The sequence below is a fragment of the Phodopus roborovskii genome, unplaced genomic scaffold, assembly GCF_943737965.1.
Source record: "Phodopus roborovskii unplaced genomic scaffold, PHOROB, whole genome shotgun sequence".
In the NCBI taxonomy this organism is placed as follows: domain Eukaryota; kingdom Metazoa; phylum Chordata; class Mammalia; order Rodentia; family Cricetidae; genus Phodopus; species Phodopus roborovskii.
Window position 1 is genome coordinate 18,575,023 of NW_026126558.1, and position 16,854 is coordinate 18,591,876.

A 16,854-nucleotide genomic window follows, 5' to 3' on the forward strand; every position below is an offset into this window, starting at 1 on the left:
GGCGGTTGGAGCCTCAAGCTGAGAGCATCTACAGCAAGCAGGAAGCAGAGAGTATATTGGGAATTGCTCATTGAAACCTAAAAACCCAGTCCCAGTGACAACCTTTCTCTAGCAAGGGCACATCTAGATCTCCTCAAACAGCACCACTCTCTGGGAATGAAGTATTGCCTATGGAAGACATTCTCCTCCAACAACCCCCCCCCCACACACACACACACTATTTTAACACATTCAAAAGTTCTGTATTGTAATACTGATTATTATTTTTAAACATTCAATCTTTGAAGGTCTCAAAAGCAAGTTTTACGGACTCAGAAGCTAAGAGCCCTGGCTGTTCCTGTAGGAGTGGAGTTTGGTTCCCAGCACCCACATCAGGTGGCTCAAACCACCTGTAACTGCAGCTCCAGAGGGATCCACACTCTTTGGGCTTCCTGGCCCTCATGGGCACCTGTACAAACATGCACATACCAACACTAACACACACCCACACATTTAAAATAAAGAGGCAAGTTTTACTATTACTACCTAAACTCAAACTTCCAACTATATCCTAATTAAGTTGTTTAAATAGGTAAAAAAGAAAAAAAAAAAATTATTACTAACAAGGCAGCAAACCAGTTCCCAAGAGCAGTTTCTCTCCTGGTAACCAATTTCTACTAGACTGTGTCTGACCAGAACCACTATCATCAAGTCACTAGTAGGAATCGAGGTTCCTTCAGAAAGAAACAGTCTTAGACTTTCACTGCCAGGCCATGTCCCTCTCTACTCCAACCCCTAAAGTGAACAAATTGTCTCCTGAAGATTTCCCATAAATATAACACTGAAGGAATACAAATGAAAGGAAATGAAACATTAACTCCCAGTCAAACTTTCCTTAGAAGTTTCCAACTTATATTTTTAACTTCCCTTACCTTTTAATAAAATGAACACAAAATATGTCTGCTGAAGACTTTATTTGTGAATTATAATAACACTCAAAAATAGCAAAGAGCATGAAAAGTTTATTAACCAAATACATTACAAAGTACTTCCATTTTTAAGTAATAAAAAAATACCTAAAAATTCACGCAAAATGTAATTATCTACCTCACAGAACTCCAATGCAACAAAGAATTAATTAACAGGCTGCCAGATAAGTTCATTATATTATTAAATACATATAACTCAAAGAAATCAACTGTAATTGATAAAATGACCATTTCATGGATAATCTTAGTAAAGTGCCATTTTCATAATAAAAATATTAGTAAAGATTAAAAAATTTGCTAAGTTGCCATTCTGAAAGTGTTACTTTCCCTCAGTATTCACTATGATCACCACACTCCTACATAACCCACAGGATACAACTATACACAAAGCCTTAAAACTCAATCATCTTTCCATTCATTGCTTATTGGACATTAAAAATGCCAAGATTGGCTGGGTGGTGGTGCACGCCTTTAACCCCAGCTCTCAGGAGACAGAGGCAGGTGGATCTCTATGAGTCTGAGGCCATCCTGGTGTACAAAGCTATACAGAGAAACCCTGTCTCAAAAAACAAAACAAACAAACAAACAAATGCCAAGACTGCTGAAAGAAGCTTTTCATAATAAAATATCAGACATAATGTTCCACTGTACAATGACCTGTGGCTTTGGCTAAAAGCTATCTTCTTATTGGTTGGATAGTTACAGCTAGTCAAACAGTCACTCCAGAGCACACTAGTTTCACTCCAATCAAAAGAAAATCAAGCCACTGTTCTAAAGGCACATACCTTTAGATGAATGGGCACATACCAAGAAATCTGGTAGAAAGATCCCTGAAATCCATAATGACAAGTCAGTCAAAGGGCTCCCAAGTAAATAGTGATGCCACTCACCTCCTTTTATGAATGACTTCTAACAATCATTAATAGCATTAGCTTATGCAAGAATTGGCTGGGGGAAGAAAGTCTGAATAAAGGCACACAAGTGCAAATCTTCAACAGATAAATGAGACCAACTCCACTGCATATGAGGTGTATTGACACCCCAAGCACATACTGATGTCACATGATCACAGGCTGAATACCACCAGTGCATGATTCCTACCATGAGAACTCTGTGCCTACAAGTACATACATCCTTCAGATCAGAACAAGCTATGTCTTTCCATAATTAACGCCCTTTGATACAAAAATTGGCATTTCTCCAAAAATGAAAGCTATTAAATAAACAGAGAGCAGGTGAAATGAAAGCATAAAGGAAGTCACAAAACTGAGTCTCAGCAAGGACATGTTCAATTTTATAACTCAAGGCTGCTGATGACTTTGTCTCTCTCTCCTTGAATAATCAAATGCAAATGCCTTTTAGCAATGGCAGCATTCAAATCCCACAAAAAATCAAGCAGTGTCCCCTGAAGGAGCACCTCCATTGGCACAAACTGCAAAATCTGCTGGGGTGCATTGGAATGGAGCAAAGTGCTCAACAACTCATTAACATTCTGCAGATACTGGAACACTGGATTCGGGAGGTTCTGATAACCAATGCATAGCAGGACCGCACAGGTCCTGAGGGGCTCAGAGGACGTGGGACAAGAAAATGTGACAAATCTAAAACAGCTGTGGAGAACAAAGATCAAGCCAGCCATAAATCTTGTTAAACAAGAAAGCACAGGCAAAATCATTACATCTCCTGTATGAAGTTGCTTCAGCGAGTGTAGAAGGCAATCCAAAAACAAATGCTGGTACGTTGGGTCACCATCGTGAAGCAATGAGCAGCGGAAGGTTATGAGGTCAATGGATTCTAGCAGACGGACCTCCAGCGGCGTGTGCTTTCTGAAATCACAGACAGTTGGTGAACCCACAAGCAGGCACTTTATTGGGTTGCTGGGTTCTACAACCTGCTCACCCTGAAGGCACTTGGTAAGACTAAACAACTCGGATAATATCAATTCTTCTGAAAAAATGTGACAACAGTAGTATTGCTGCTTGGGCCTGAACTTAGAATCCAAACTCAAAGCTTCCCCTAAGGACTTTTCCACTGCTTCATTAAGAGTCTTTAAAATTTCACCATCACAGAAAGGAGAACACTTGACCTTCGGCAGTTTCTTTCCTTCTAAAATATGCCATAGGTGGCACTCAAGATTGGAAGCAGTCCCTTCTAGGAGGGAATTTTGCCCAGGATGATACACAGCATGTTCCTCTGCCCAACTATTGAAGTAGCCTTTGGCTACTTTATCTTTCCACGAAAGGGTTTCTAGAACCTTCCGCTCATTATAGGTTTTAAAATACTTGTTCCTCTGTCCAAACCATTTTGTGTTTGTACTACAACCGATATTGGATTTTTTAACGAGCCAGCGATTTCTAGAAAGAGGCTTCAGTTGAAATTTTTGCATAAAATATTGTACAGCACAATCCCTTAAATTATTCAATTTCTCTTGTTCCCCCTTTCCCATGCACTCAAACAGACGAATGTTCTCAGAAATTGTCTCTAACTGGTATCTATGAAAGAATGCACAGCATTCCTCATGTCGCTCAAGAAAAGATTTGGGGATCACATGATGGGGAAAGAGTGCTTTCCTGGTCATCTCAGTCCCAAAATTCAACACCATCCTAGATAACAAAGGGTGGACGGCCTCTCTTCCTTTATAGCGGAGGCACACCACATAAACTTCTGAGTTTCCTGCCTTGCTAGTGGCAGGTTTGAAAACATGGACTTGGTCAAAGGAACAATTTAGCAGGTACATGAGGTTTATAGAACAATGTTCAAACAATGTAAACATCTTTAGAACAAAAGAGCCACCATTTCCAAGACTGGTCAGAGCAGTGACAACCTCGCAGTAATGCAAAGAAGAGACTAATGTTTCCTGTTCACCTGGGTTCCCTTGGCAGTCAAAACTCCCATCAGCAGTGACCAAGTGGACAACAGACATGCTGCTGAGGAAATCCTCAAGTCCTGTCAGGTATTTCAAGGTCATGATATCACCAGTATTATCTGGGCCAAAGTACCAATTGTGTAAGGTATTTGCAATCAGCCGGTCATCCATGATCATCCTAAGATTGTCATTTGCTTCATGGTACGGATTCAGGGTGTTAGCTACCCAACTCCACTCACAGGGGAACCGGTGGGATTTTAAGTAATGGTTGAGACTAGATATAAAAGCTCCTGGAGCTTCACAGAGGTGCAGAGAATTCAGTTTTCCATTCTGAAAAGCTTCCTGAGGAATAAGTGGAAAACTGCACAAAATCTCCTGGAATTTGCACCAGGCTTGAGTGCAAAGTTCTGCATTCACTGCCTTTTTTACATGAGCAATGATTTTCCCTGCCTTGTTGGTGAAAGCAGTGTGCTGGTGCCACTCATCCAGTTTCTTATCACTCAGGAGGTTTTTCACTTCGTTTAGGGAGTTCTTCAAGTCAAGAAAGGCATTGAACTCTGTGTGGTCACAGGTAAAAGCCTCAGTGGGAGCTGGTAACTGCCACTCATTACTAAGTGGCTTACAGTATGAAAAGTTCTTGGCAAAGAGCTCAAACACGTCAGCGAGAACATCTGGGCTGAAGGTCTCAGAACTTGCTGGTTGCTGAACTGGTAGCTTTCTGCGCTTACTCATTATCAAACCAAGTTAAAATCTGGGGAGAGAAAACAAAGTTACACGATTCAGCATTACAGTGAGCGAAACAGCATCAGAATAAGTCTGATGACACTCCAACAAACCCAGAACAATATGAAGGCTGACATCTGCAGTTATAAAGCAAAGCAATGTGGTAACCAGCAACCCTGGGCTCAAATTCCAGCTCTTTTCCTTCCAGTTTAACCAATGTCCTGGAAAATACACTTTTATTCTGGGATTCCAAATTTTTTCTTATTTAAAAAAAAAAAAAAAAAAAAAAACTTGCCTTTTCTTTCTTTCTTTCTTTTCTTTCATTTTTTAGAGATGGCGCACAATACAACAGACACTATTTAGTAATGAGGTAGCTCTTGCCATAGCAACTCACCTGGCTCCTTCCCCAAAGCTCTGAACATATGTACACATTTCAGTTTCATCCTTGAGCATGACCTCAAATCAGGCTCTAACACGTCGAGGCCTTTTAGCACTTTTACTTCCTTCATACCTACCTTCCTTCCAGGAGAGTGTCTCCTGCACCCGAACCTGGCCTGGCCAAGCCTCTCTGGTATCAGTAACTTACCCATCCCACGAGGGTTGCTTTGCACACTTCTGTCCACATTTCACTGAGATTGGTGTCTTGTTGGTTCTGATCATCAACATAAGCCATCAACTACCATTCCTGGTTATAGTTTGGATCTGAAATGTTGCCAAAGACCCTGGTGTGAAAGGTTTGGTTTCCAGTGCATGTTGCTATTTGGAGGCCAGAGAAACTTTGAGAGGTGGGGCTAAGGGAAGGAAGCTAGGTTAATAAGAAGCTATTGGGACCCTGGCCCCTTCCCTTTTGCTTCCTGGCTGCCGTGAGGTGAACAGCCCTTTTCCTCTATGCACTCTCCACCATGTCCTGCCTCACCACAGGGCCAACTGAAATTTCTGAAACTGTAAGCCAAAGTAAACCCCTTTTCCTAGTAAATTGTTTATCCCAGGTGTTTTCTCACAGCAATGTAAAGCTAATCAATGCATTCATTATACTGTTTGTAAACTAAATTGTATTGGTTGGCCTTCCTGATGATGCTAAAACTGTCCAATATTTTCCTGGAACAGTTTTCAGAATCCTGCCTCCCATATGCTTTGTCAAACAGCCCCTTGCCTACATGGTAAAATCTGACTATTTCTTCTTTCACTAAAACTTAACAGTTGTCAAAAACAGAATCAATCTACTACAGGACCCGCAATTCCACTCTTAGGCAAATGATCCACATCCATGCAATAAAGACATCTGCTCAGCTATGTTCATAGCAGCATTATTTGTAATAGCAAGAACCTGGAAGCAACCTAGATGCCCCTCAACTGAAGAATGGATAAAGAAGATGTGGCACATCTACACAATGGAATACTACACAGTGGGGAAAAAACCCAGTGGAATCTTGAAATTCGCAAGTGGATGGAACTTGAAGAAACCATCCTGAGTGAGGTAGCCCAGTCACAAAAAGAGGAACATGGTATGTACTCACTCATATATGGATTTTAGACATAGAGCAAAGGATCACCAGCCTATAATTCATACCGCCAGAGAAACTAAGATACAAGGAGGAACCTAAGAGATTCATACAAGGTCCCTCACAAAAGGGGAAAGGGACAAGATCTCCTGAGCATATTGGGGGGGGGCACTGAGTGAAGAGAGAGTTAGGGAAAAGAGAAGGGGAGGAGAGAACATGTGGGACCAGGAAGATTGAGTCAGAGGATGAATAGACGGGAGGAAAAAAAAGGGGGGGATACCATAATAGAGGGAGCCATTACAGGTTTGAAGAGAAAACTGACTCTAGAGAAATGTCCAGAGACATATAAGGATGACACCAACTAACAATCTGAGCAATAGTGGAGAGGCTACCATAAATGCCCTTCCCTGATAATGAGATTGATAACTAACTTATATGCTATCATAGAGTCCTTATCTAGTAGTTGATGGAAACAGAAGCAGACACTCACAGCTAAAACACTGAGCTGAACTCCTGGAATCCAGTTGCAGAGAGGGAAGAGTGATTAAAAACAAAAAACAAAACAAAACAAACAAAAAAACAAACAAACAAAAAAAAAAAAAAAAACCAAAGGGGACAAGACCAGGCTACAGACAAAGAGACATCAGACCCGAACAATGGGGAGCTAATGGACCCCCCCCCAGATTGATAGCTAAGAAATCAGCATTGGACCAACTCAGACCCCCTGAACGTGGTTAGAAGGCCTGGGCAGTCTAAGGGACCTATGACAGTGGAACCAGGATATATTCCTGGTGCGTGAAAGGACTTTGGGAGCACATTCCTCATGGAGGGATACTCCCTTAGCCTAGAGGCAGAGGGGATGGCCTAGTCCTTACTCCAAATGATTTTGAAGATCCCTCCTGGAAGGCATCACCCTCCCAGTGGAGTGGGAGGGATGGGATGGGAGGGGGGTGGGCACGGAGGGAGGGAGAGGGAACTGGGATCAATATGTAAAATAAGGAAAAATAATATATACACATATGTATATGTATATATATATAAACAGAATTTTAAAATGAAAGAAAAATCCATCCTGAGTTTAACTGCAGCCACTCCATATTCTGGATTGCAATGCTGCCTGGCAGGGTGATGAGATGGCTCAGTGGGGAGAGAAGCTTGCCACCAAGCTTCTGACTGCCCGAGTTCAATCTGCAAACCCATATGGTGCAAGGAAAGAATGGACTCCTGCAACTAACAGAAAAATCCTACTGTCCAGGGAACCAGAAGCATCTATGTTGTGGAGAGGAAAAGGCTAAGAGAAAGACACATGCCTTAATGTGTCTTAATGACACTGTTGAGAAAGCTCTCAACATCCAGCAAACAGAGCACTGCCTGTTACCCGTGTCACTTGTCGGCGAATTGAGCGGGTGCTCCAGTTCCACCATCTGCACTTGCATTCAATAAATGGTTTCCTTAAATCTCAAAATCTGCTAGACATAAAAAACTGACAAATCATCACCCCACAAAACAGCAAACATTTGAGGATGAAAATTCTGAGTCTGGACCATTTCGTTTGCAAGCTAAGCAAAACGAATCTGAAAGAAGTCTAAACTGAGAAATAAAGATGAGCTATGACTACACACGTGACTTCATGATATTAGTGTGTCCTCAGTCCTGTCTTTTTGGCAAACCCTTCCACCCCCTTCCACCCTGTATTTCATCCAGTGTTCATTCAGTCTACCAGTCTGTAAGCTCCTTAGAGTGACAGGGCATCTTTTTAGTCATCTTGTTTGCCACAACTATTTACAAGTCACATGTAAGTAGAGATAAAGTCACAAACATTCATCAACACCATTTAACCATTAGAAACTGCGTCTAGAAAAGCTTGCAGTGGCTCTCAACCTTCCTAATGCTGTGACCCTTCAATACAGCCATAAAATTATTCCGTCTTTACTTCATAACTGTAATTTTGCTACTGTTATGAGTCATAATGTAAATATCTGATAAGGAGGATGTATGATGTGTGCCCTGACCCACAGGTTGAGAACCACTTTAGAATGTAAAGGAAGACAAAAATAGGGTAATTCAGCATGCACAAAAACCCTAAGTAAGAGCAAATACAAATTTATTACAATAAGCTCATCCGTCTTGATTCATGCCGTGCTTACTGGGAACTGCGGCTACATTTAGATCTCAAATACATTCTACTTTGAAAAAAAAGTCTACTTTTAGTCATTAACTTCACATACTAATTAGTGGCTGTGGTTAAGCTGTGAAAACTTACTGAAATTAAGTAGGTAATTATCTTCAGTTACAAACTAAAGGGATTCAAACACTCCGCTGTTCCTGACTGTACTTGAGGCTTACTGTCAGCTAGTTCTAAATATTACTTCTTGCTCATCCTACTCCAGTCACACAAGCCTTCCCTGCTGTTCACTGAAGACCCAGGCACATTCCACGCTGAAACACTTGGCCCAATGCTAAGAGGCAATCTCTATCTGGGCTTTACTTCCCCCAAGTATCTACGCAGATAATTCCCTCAGCTCCTATTATTTGCTCAAGGGCAGTTTGTTCTGTGAAGCCTATCCTAACATACTTATTTTTAAATTACATCTTGAGCTCCCAATGTCCCTTACTTTGCTTTCTTCCTTGGCGTTCTAATTTATCACTAATTTATCCCATATTTTCTGTTCGTGATTTATCTTCCCCAGACTAGAATGTTAAGCTCTGTGGACAGCAATCTTTATTTCGCTTACTTACAAGTCACCCCCAAGAGTTTCCAACAGTGGCTAGTGGACAGTAAAGCACACAAGTGTTAATTAGATAAACGACCTGAACAGAATTCAGCACTTCAATGCTCGACTTAAATTTTTTTTTTTTTTTTAGTAAAAGCACGTCGTTTCCAAAGTGCACATGTAGATTTCCCGGTATGTGACCCTCGGTGCCTTTCGCTAAGCACTTCATGCAGTGGTATTTGTGTCATAATTTTGTGAGGTGATTAGTATCACTTACATTGCAAGCTCCATAAAGAAGTCAGGTAGCTTCCTGTCCAGAGCCACAAAGGAAGTGCTTGTAAAACTCGTGAGCCCAACATTAAAGTCGTTAGTTTCTCAACTGTTGTTAGCTCTAAATGAGCACCAGACATTGCTTTCGGTGTTCCCGCCAACTCTAGCTTGGAAGTGAAAACACTGGGGCGTGTCCGGTGCTCGCCCCGAGCACGGGGCAGCCACTAGCTCACTTGCTCTAGTTGGAGGGGTTCCCAGACCCCGACTCGAGCAGCCCCGCGCCTGGTCCGCAGCGAACCATCGCGCCTGTCATTCACCGAGAAGCCGGGTCAGCATTACCTCAGCTCACGCCCACCAGGGCCGCACGGTCAGGAATAGCCACACTTCACGCGCTGTATCCACTCACCCGATCCATCCTCCCCTTCCGCTCCCGGGAACAGCTTCCGGGGGTGGTGTCTCTACGTCAGCCACAACCTCGGTCACGTACAAGGGAGAGGGCGTGCCAGGAACGCTGCCCCGACCCGCGCACGCGCAACTGGAACCAGAGTCTCCTCCAGGCCGCGCCCCCCAACCTGCTGCAAGACTTGACAGCCCAACACTGCGCAGGCCCTCTCCAGGAGGGTGGTGTCACACCCTCCTGGAGAAATCACTCAGGAGGGCAACTCTTGAGGAACTAAGCTCTGGTGCTTAGTATGGGCACATGCTAGTTCCTAGTAGAAACTGCATTAATTGGAAGATAGCGAGTTCAAAGCCAAAACAAACGAAATGGCGAGTCAGCATCATCCCTTAAATAATGTGTTTACATATTGATAACTCAATTAAAAACAAAAAAAAAAAAACCAAACCACCTGGTGTGGAGGCTCAAGCTCTCAAGTCGTTAATACCAGATCTCAGGAGCTAGAGGCAGGCAGATCTCTGAGATCGAAGCCACCTTGGTCTATATAGTGAGTTCTAGACCAGCCAGGATACCAGAGGAGGATCCCTCACAGTCCTGGAACTCCCCAGTTAGGCTAGACTATCCAGCCAGTCCCAGGTATCCACCTGTCTCCACCAACCCAACTATGAAATTACATATACCATGCCATACCATGCCAGGCCTTTTTTTTTTTTTTTTTTTTTTTTTTCCTTAAACTGGAGCAGGGATGGAAAGGGTGTGTACATTAGGGTGGAAGGCAGGTCTTCTGCTTACAGGGCAATCACTACCAATTGAGCCATCTCCCCAGGCCTTATCTAGCACTTTCATAGAAATGGCAAGTTTTTCTTTATATTTCTGTTTTGAGATATGGTGAAGATTTTAGTCACAAATGATCTTCTGATGGGAGATGTCATTCTGTAAATATGTTTTTCTTATCGGTTAATGAATAAAGCACTGTTGGCCAATAGGAAAGCAAGATAGTCGGGACTAGGAGACAAGGAGGATTCTGGAAGGAGTAGAGAGGAGATTGAAGATGGTGGATTGAGAGAGAAGAATATCAGAGCCTCTCTTCGGTAAGATAAGACCACATGGAAATACTTAGATTAATAGAAATGGGTTAAAATTAAGACAGAGCTAGCCAATAAGCAATGATAATTACAGGCCAACAGCTTTATATCTAATACAGCATCTCTATGTGTTATTTGGGGCTGACGAGGGTGTGGGACCGGCAGGAAAACCTACTCATAACATTCTTCAACTTTTTAAAAAATGATATTGATAATTTTGAATTCTTTGAAAATTATATGTGTGTATACAATGTATCTTTATTGTGCCCATCCCTTATCTCCCTCCCCCCACAACTCTCCCCAGGATCCTCCATCACATCTTCCAGCTTCATATGTTCCTTTTACAATTACTTAATTTTTTAACTCACTGAGTGCAGTTAATGGTGGCCATGTGAGCATGGACATGGATCACCCACTGGCACATATGAAACATACCAGTGGCTACATTCCCAATGTGATTGTTCTTTTTCCAACAGCCATCAACTGCCAATAGCTCCTCAGCTAGGGATGGGGCCGGGGGAGTCCCATCCCTATCCCCACCCTGCTCCATGTTGGAATTTTTAACTGGCTTGATCTTGTACAGGCCTTGTATTGATAACCACAGCTGCCATGAGTTCCGAAGTGTCACAGCCATGTCATGCCTGGGGACAGCATTTCACAGCCCTGCTCCCCAAGCTTCAGTTCTTACAATCTTTTCACACACCCCCCCTTCTGCAGTGCTCCCTGAGCCTTGGGGAGCATGTGATGACATAAATGTCCCATCTATGGCTGAGTGAGTGCTCACGGCCACTTCTCAGAACTTTAGCCAGCACCCACTGCGATAAGAAGCTTTTTCAACCAAGACCGGGAGCGGCACCAATCTACAGGTATAAGAATAAATATTCAGAAGGCAGTTGACAACTTGGCCATTTAGAAAAACATCAGTGGGTTCCACTTAGAGCCCATGGTTTTGCTAGTTATGGGGTTTCACCCTATTTACAGTGCCAGGCTTGAATTCCCTCTTGTGGAGCAGGCAAACATCTACTGAATAGCCTAGAAAAAAAGTTCCCTCCAGTCCCTTCCTAGTCTTCCACCTTAAGAAGCAGCTACTGATGTATTTTCTGTCACCGTAGTTTAATTCTGCCTGTTCTAGAATTTTGGCTTTTTGTTCTCAATCTTTTCCTGTTCAATTTAACATTTAAAATGTATCCATCTATGTATGTTGTCTTATGTTGCTGGCATTTGTATTGCAAAGTGGTTTGTCATCCTGTGGGTTGGCTTTATCAGTTCCCCTACTTTAGGGTATCTGTGTAGTTTCCAGATTGGTGATACTATGAATGAACCTGTTATGAACATTCTAGTATGTTGTTGTAAGCATATATTTTCATTATTCTTGAATAGTTGAAGAAGGTGTGAAGGGACTGGGTGGTCCAGTAGGTCAGCTTCTCAACAGCAGCGCTACAAACAAGGGAAAATCATTGCAGTTGTTGTCTGTGTAACTTTTTAAAACTTCCCCAAACAGTTTTCTCAAAGTGTTTCACCATTTGTATCCCTATCCATAATGCAACTTTAGGTATTGTCTTTTCATTTTAGCCATTGATGGGAATCAGTTGCTTCTTAGTGTGATTCTTCTTAAATTTAATTTATTCTTTAAGAATTTCATACATGTATACAATAGATTTTGATCATATCCACCCTCATCCTCTTTCAACTTCCCCTCCCAATTGCATATCCTCTTTTTAATTTTCTTTTTTATAGCCCACTGAATCCATAGAGCTGACAGTGTGTGCATAGGAATAGGATCATCCACTTGACCATGGGTGACCTAAAATGCCACATCCCTGGTAGTAAATGTCAGTTTAAAATGTCAATATATGAGTAGTGTTCTTTTGTGACCAAATAGAATATAAAGGATTTGTAAACTGTTAAATAAAATTACTGTGTTTATAAATAGTGTCACGATATTCCGAAGATCAAAGCCTGTAATGAATGAGCCTCAAATAAAACAGTCACAACACTAACATTGAACATAAAATGTGCTGAAGAACTGTCCTGCTTTAAAACATTTAAGTCTCTTAATTCCACAACACAAACACATCTAATGTTTCCATTATATATACAGAATTCAGACTGAAATTAATTACACTGAAATTAATTGCTGAAGTCATGTCATTAGTAAGCATCAGGTTCAAGGATTGAACTTAGGTCTGCCTGAATCCAAACTGCTGCCAGCAGTGCCCAGACAACTCTATCATTCCTATTCATAGTCAGAAAGGCGCATAGTCAGCCAGTGGTTTTAAAAAGATGATGAACTGTGTTCATGTTATCATAAAAGCAAGACAGTAGATTGTTGAAAAGTTTTTAGAAAAAAGAAAATATGTGACCTGGATGTGTGAGTCTAATATCTAACACTTTTAATAGAAAATAGAAAAATAACATTTACAATGTTTATAGTAACAAATTTGGGGAGAAGGCAGTTAGGGGAGCACATTTTATGTATATCTAATATATTATAGGGTATGTAATGAATTCTGGGTCAGTCTGGGTTACACTGAGACTCTGTCCCCAGAAGCAAAACATCAAACCAAACAAAGAACTGATTACAGAGTTGATAGGCTGCACTCGGCCTTCACTAGAGCTTCAAGCAGAATTCTCATGAAGAAGCTTCTGATGTCAAAACACAATGTAGGAGACTGGGGAGAGCTCACTAAAGTCCTCAGAAAAAAAGTGTGAGCACCTACATTCAGTTTCTCTGTGACCACATAAAAGCCAGGCATTAGGGAGATAGAGACAGGAAGCTCGCTGGGGCTTCATGGTCAGCCTAACAGAAGTGCCAAGTTCCAGGTTCAGTGAGAGACCCTGTCTCAAAAATAAGGTGGGGAAATGATTGAGGAAAGTCCCTGACATTGATCTCTGGCTTCCACACACTTGTATATATGTATACCTGAATACATGTACACAAACAGAAAAAAGAAAGAAAACTGAAGTAAAAATAATAACCAACCTGGCGCCTGTAACATTGGGCAGAATGGTTGCATTAAAATATTTAGTGCACTTGTAATAGGATCATGAAGCTTTTCACATACTGTTTAGAAATAAATATTATGAAAATAAATTTTAAGCATAAATGTCAGAATTCCACACATTAGGTCATAAGCAGTGGTTTTTGTCTATTTTATTACTATAATACAATATAGTTAAACTTCACCTACATCTTAACATATATTCAGGACTAACACTCAATATGAACTGTCTTTAAAAAATATTTCACACCTGGCAGTGGGGTCCCACACCTTTAATCCCAGCACGTGGGACAAAAAGTCCAGCCTGGTCTATAGAGCAAGTGCCAGGAGAGGCTCAAAAACAATACAGAGAAACTCTGTCTTGACAATTTTTTTTCTCCACAGTAATTTATGCTTTTTCTGACTAAATGGTGTTGAATCACTTACCAAGTGAGGAAAAGTTGAGATGTATTTTATATGTTATGAAGATCATTAAAATATGTTTAAATTAACCTCAAAACAAGATGTTTTTAATTAAAATAGCTTTGTGGTTCAGTCTCCAGCACAAAGATACAAATAAAAATTAAAAATAAAAAATTACATTTACATTATTAGATTGGGTTGGGTCCCCTCTCCCCAAATTTTTATGTTGAAGTATTAACTCTTGGTGTGACTGCATTTGGAGACTGGGGTCAAGGTTGAATTGAACAAGGCCATAAAAGAGGAACAATAATCTAATAGAGCTGGAGTCATTTTTAGTGTGTGGGTATGTGTGAACGTGTGTGTAAGCCATTCGGAATAGATGGGAAGAATATTTACCCCTGGAGAGCATGAGTTCTTAACCTTCCTAATAGTGTGACCTTTAATACAGTCATGTTGTGGTGACCCCCAACCATAAAATTTCATTGCTACTTCATAGCTGTAATATATGTGACATATGATCACGGGGTGGGGGGGCTGTCGTTAAGACCCACTGGTCTAGTGGGCCTCTGTACTTTCCTTCCTGGAAGTCTTGCCCTCTGTTTAGTTGTTCACTGAGTTGTAGCCAACTAACTTCACTAAGTCTTCTTGCTTTTTGGAATCACTCAGAAGTATACATTTCCCTTCTCTTCTCTTTATTTCTTTTCTAGGTGTGCTTCATTCTTTTTTATAAAGCCAGCCTCCCTGCGTGGCTGTGGTGTGTGACCTCTTGGCTTGGTGTGTCTGTGAAGGATTTTCTCCATTAGGTTAGTTGAAGTGGGAAGACCTACACTAACTGTGGGTGACACCATTCCACGGACTGGGGTTACAGACCGAATAAGACGCAGCAATAAGCTAAGCATCAGTGTTGGTCACTACATACTTTCTGAGCCTGGCTGCAGTGAGTAGTCAGGCATGTGGCAGCTGTTCTTGGTTGTCAACTTGACACACCTGGAATGAGAGGGGTTGCCTTCGTCATTTCCCTATAGGAATGTCTGTGAGACATTTCCTCAATTACTAATTGGGCTAGGAGGAGGCCTAGCCCAGCGTGAGTGTTGCCCAGGGGCAGGTAGTGATGGGTTGCATAACGAAGCTAGCTGAACAGAACTGGGAAGTCAGTGTTCCTTTGCAGTCTCTGCCTCATTTCCAGTCTCCATGTTTCTACTTGGAGCTCTTGCTTTGGCTTCCCTCCATAGGAGACTATTCCTCCATGGTAGACTGTAGCCTGTGACCTAAAGAAACCCTTTCCTCCCAGCATTGCTGTTGGCCATCATGTTCATTGAAATACCAGAAAAGAAGCTACAACCAGCTGCCTCATGGGCCTGCCACCATGAGTTCCCTACCAAGGTGGAATGTATCCCCCAACACCGAGTCAAAATAAACCCTTTCTACCTTGAGTTGTGCTTTGTGGGTATTTTGTTAGAGCAACAAGTAACAATCACACCTTCCAAAAGCTTCAGCCCCAAATATCATCACATGCAATATTAGGCCTTCAGCATATGGATTTGAAATATGAGAAATTCAATCCACGCAAAGTAATGAGGAACCAGGATACAGAGAAATCCTGGAAACTATATTTCTAGACCTGCTCTGCCTCAACAGGAAATCCTCAAAAGAGGAAGGAGTAACCATTCCTATTCTTAAAGATTAGGGCCAACAGTGAACCGGTCAGACAAAGTTCCCACAGGGAGCTGTAAATTAAAGGGTGGTTAAATATCATCTGATCATCTGGGAAAACTGAACTAATTCCCCACCCTGTGAATTTTCAAGCAACTGCATCATTACTTATTATTAGGAATCATCCCAGCACTTTATTTTTAACCGGAATCAATACTCAACTTGTTAAAGCACCAGCCCTGGGGAGTTGTAGTATTAAGAGCTCACTTAACACTGCGGCCCATTGGGATCTGTGCAGCTCCTCTTGGCAAGTAGTGAAGCATCCCAGCTCTCAGAGCTGAGTGCCTGGGCTGATCTCTCCACAACCTTGGGCAGGGAAGAGCCATGAGGTGGTGTTAACATCAAGTGCCTATCAGATATGTGCTAGCTATGCCTAGAACTTTTTTTTTTTAAGCTGGAGTGCTAAATGCAAACATCCCTCTCAGAGCTTCCTCTCTGTTGCTGTTCCTTTTTATATTCAAGCTCATCAATAGAACAGGAAGGGAAGAAGGGTGGGGGAGCAGAGAAAGAAGAGAAGGAAAAGAGGCAGAGAAGGGTTAGATGACTGAGGCCAAATGAATCATATCTGCCACTGAGAATCTGCTCTCTCTGCTGGCTGCCTTCAGCAATCTGGACTGATTTCAAGAGAATATAGACAGGCTGTAAAAGACACTTGTATCACATGTGGATGCATTCACAAACTGAGGGATGATGAAGGCAAACAGTTTTTTGCTTTGCGTTATTATTTATGTGATGCTTAAAAACTCAGGAAGTAGTTATGTTTAGTGTGTTCTGGTGCAAACAGAAAATGACTTTATCCAAATTCAGGTGAGGAAGAATGAAAGAATAATGGTCTTTGGGAAAGTTGAGTGAGTCAGGCATGCGAAAAGACAATAGACACCAGTTAGATCTGTAGTGTTTCATTCTGTTTAGTAAGCCTTTAAACAATGGCAAATGTCAGTGCTTTAAAAATCTAGGTAGTGAGTACACCACTTTTCTCTTTACTCTGTATATGAAATGCTTCATAAAGCTTTAAAATGTAAATAAGAAGACTGTCTCCCCATTTCCTAAATCTTTCCAAACTTCAATCCATTGAAGACATGGCATCTTTGTTCAGCTAAAACATACACACATATGATTTTCAGAAATGCACGTCTACCTCATCCAATTTGAAAAGAGACTTTATGTCTACTAAAAAGGATGTGGTGGTACTCGTCTTTAATCCCAGCACTC

General features: G+C 41.6%; 1 protein-coding gene across 3 annotated transcripts; it reads right to left on the reverse strand.

The window, feature by feature from the left end:
- Positions 1-938: 938 nt before the first annotated feature.
- On the reverse strand, positions 939-9,440 carry Cmtr2 (cap methyltransferase 2). 3 transcript variants are annotated; one of them, XM_051201388.1, is made up of 2 exons: positions 9,383-9,440; positions 939-4,585 (listed from the first exon to the last, which is right to left on the reverse strand). In XM_051201388.1, exon 2 carries the CDS (start codon positions 4,564-4,566, stop codon positions 2,263-2,265), a length of 2,304 nt encoding a protein of 767 aa, XP_051057345.1. In that variant the 5' UTR covers positions 4,567-4,585; positions 9,383-9,440; the 3' UTR covers positions 939-2,262. The 3 variants fall into 3 exon arrangements, with proteins under 3 accessions (XP_051057345.1, XP_051057344.1, XP_051057346.1); XM_051201387.1 differs by having other exon boundaries at positions 9,361-9,438; XM_051201389.1 differs by lacking the exon at positions 9,383-9,440 and adding an exon at positions 9,051-9,093.
- Positions 9,441-16,854: the final 7,414 nt, after the last annotated feature.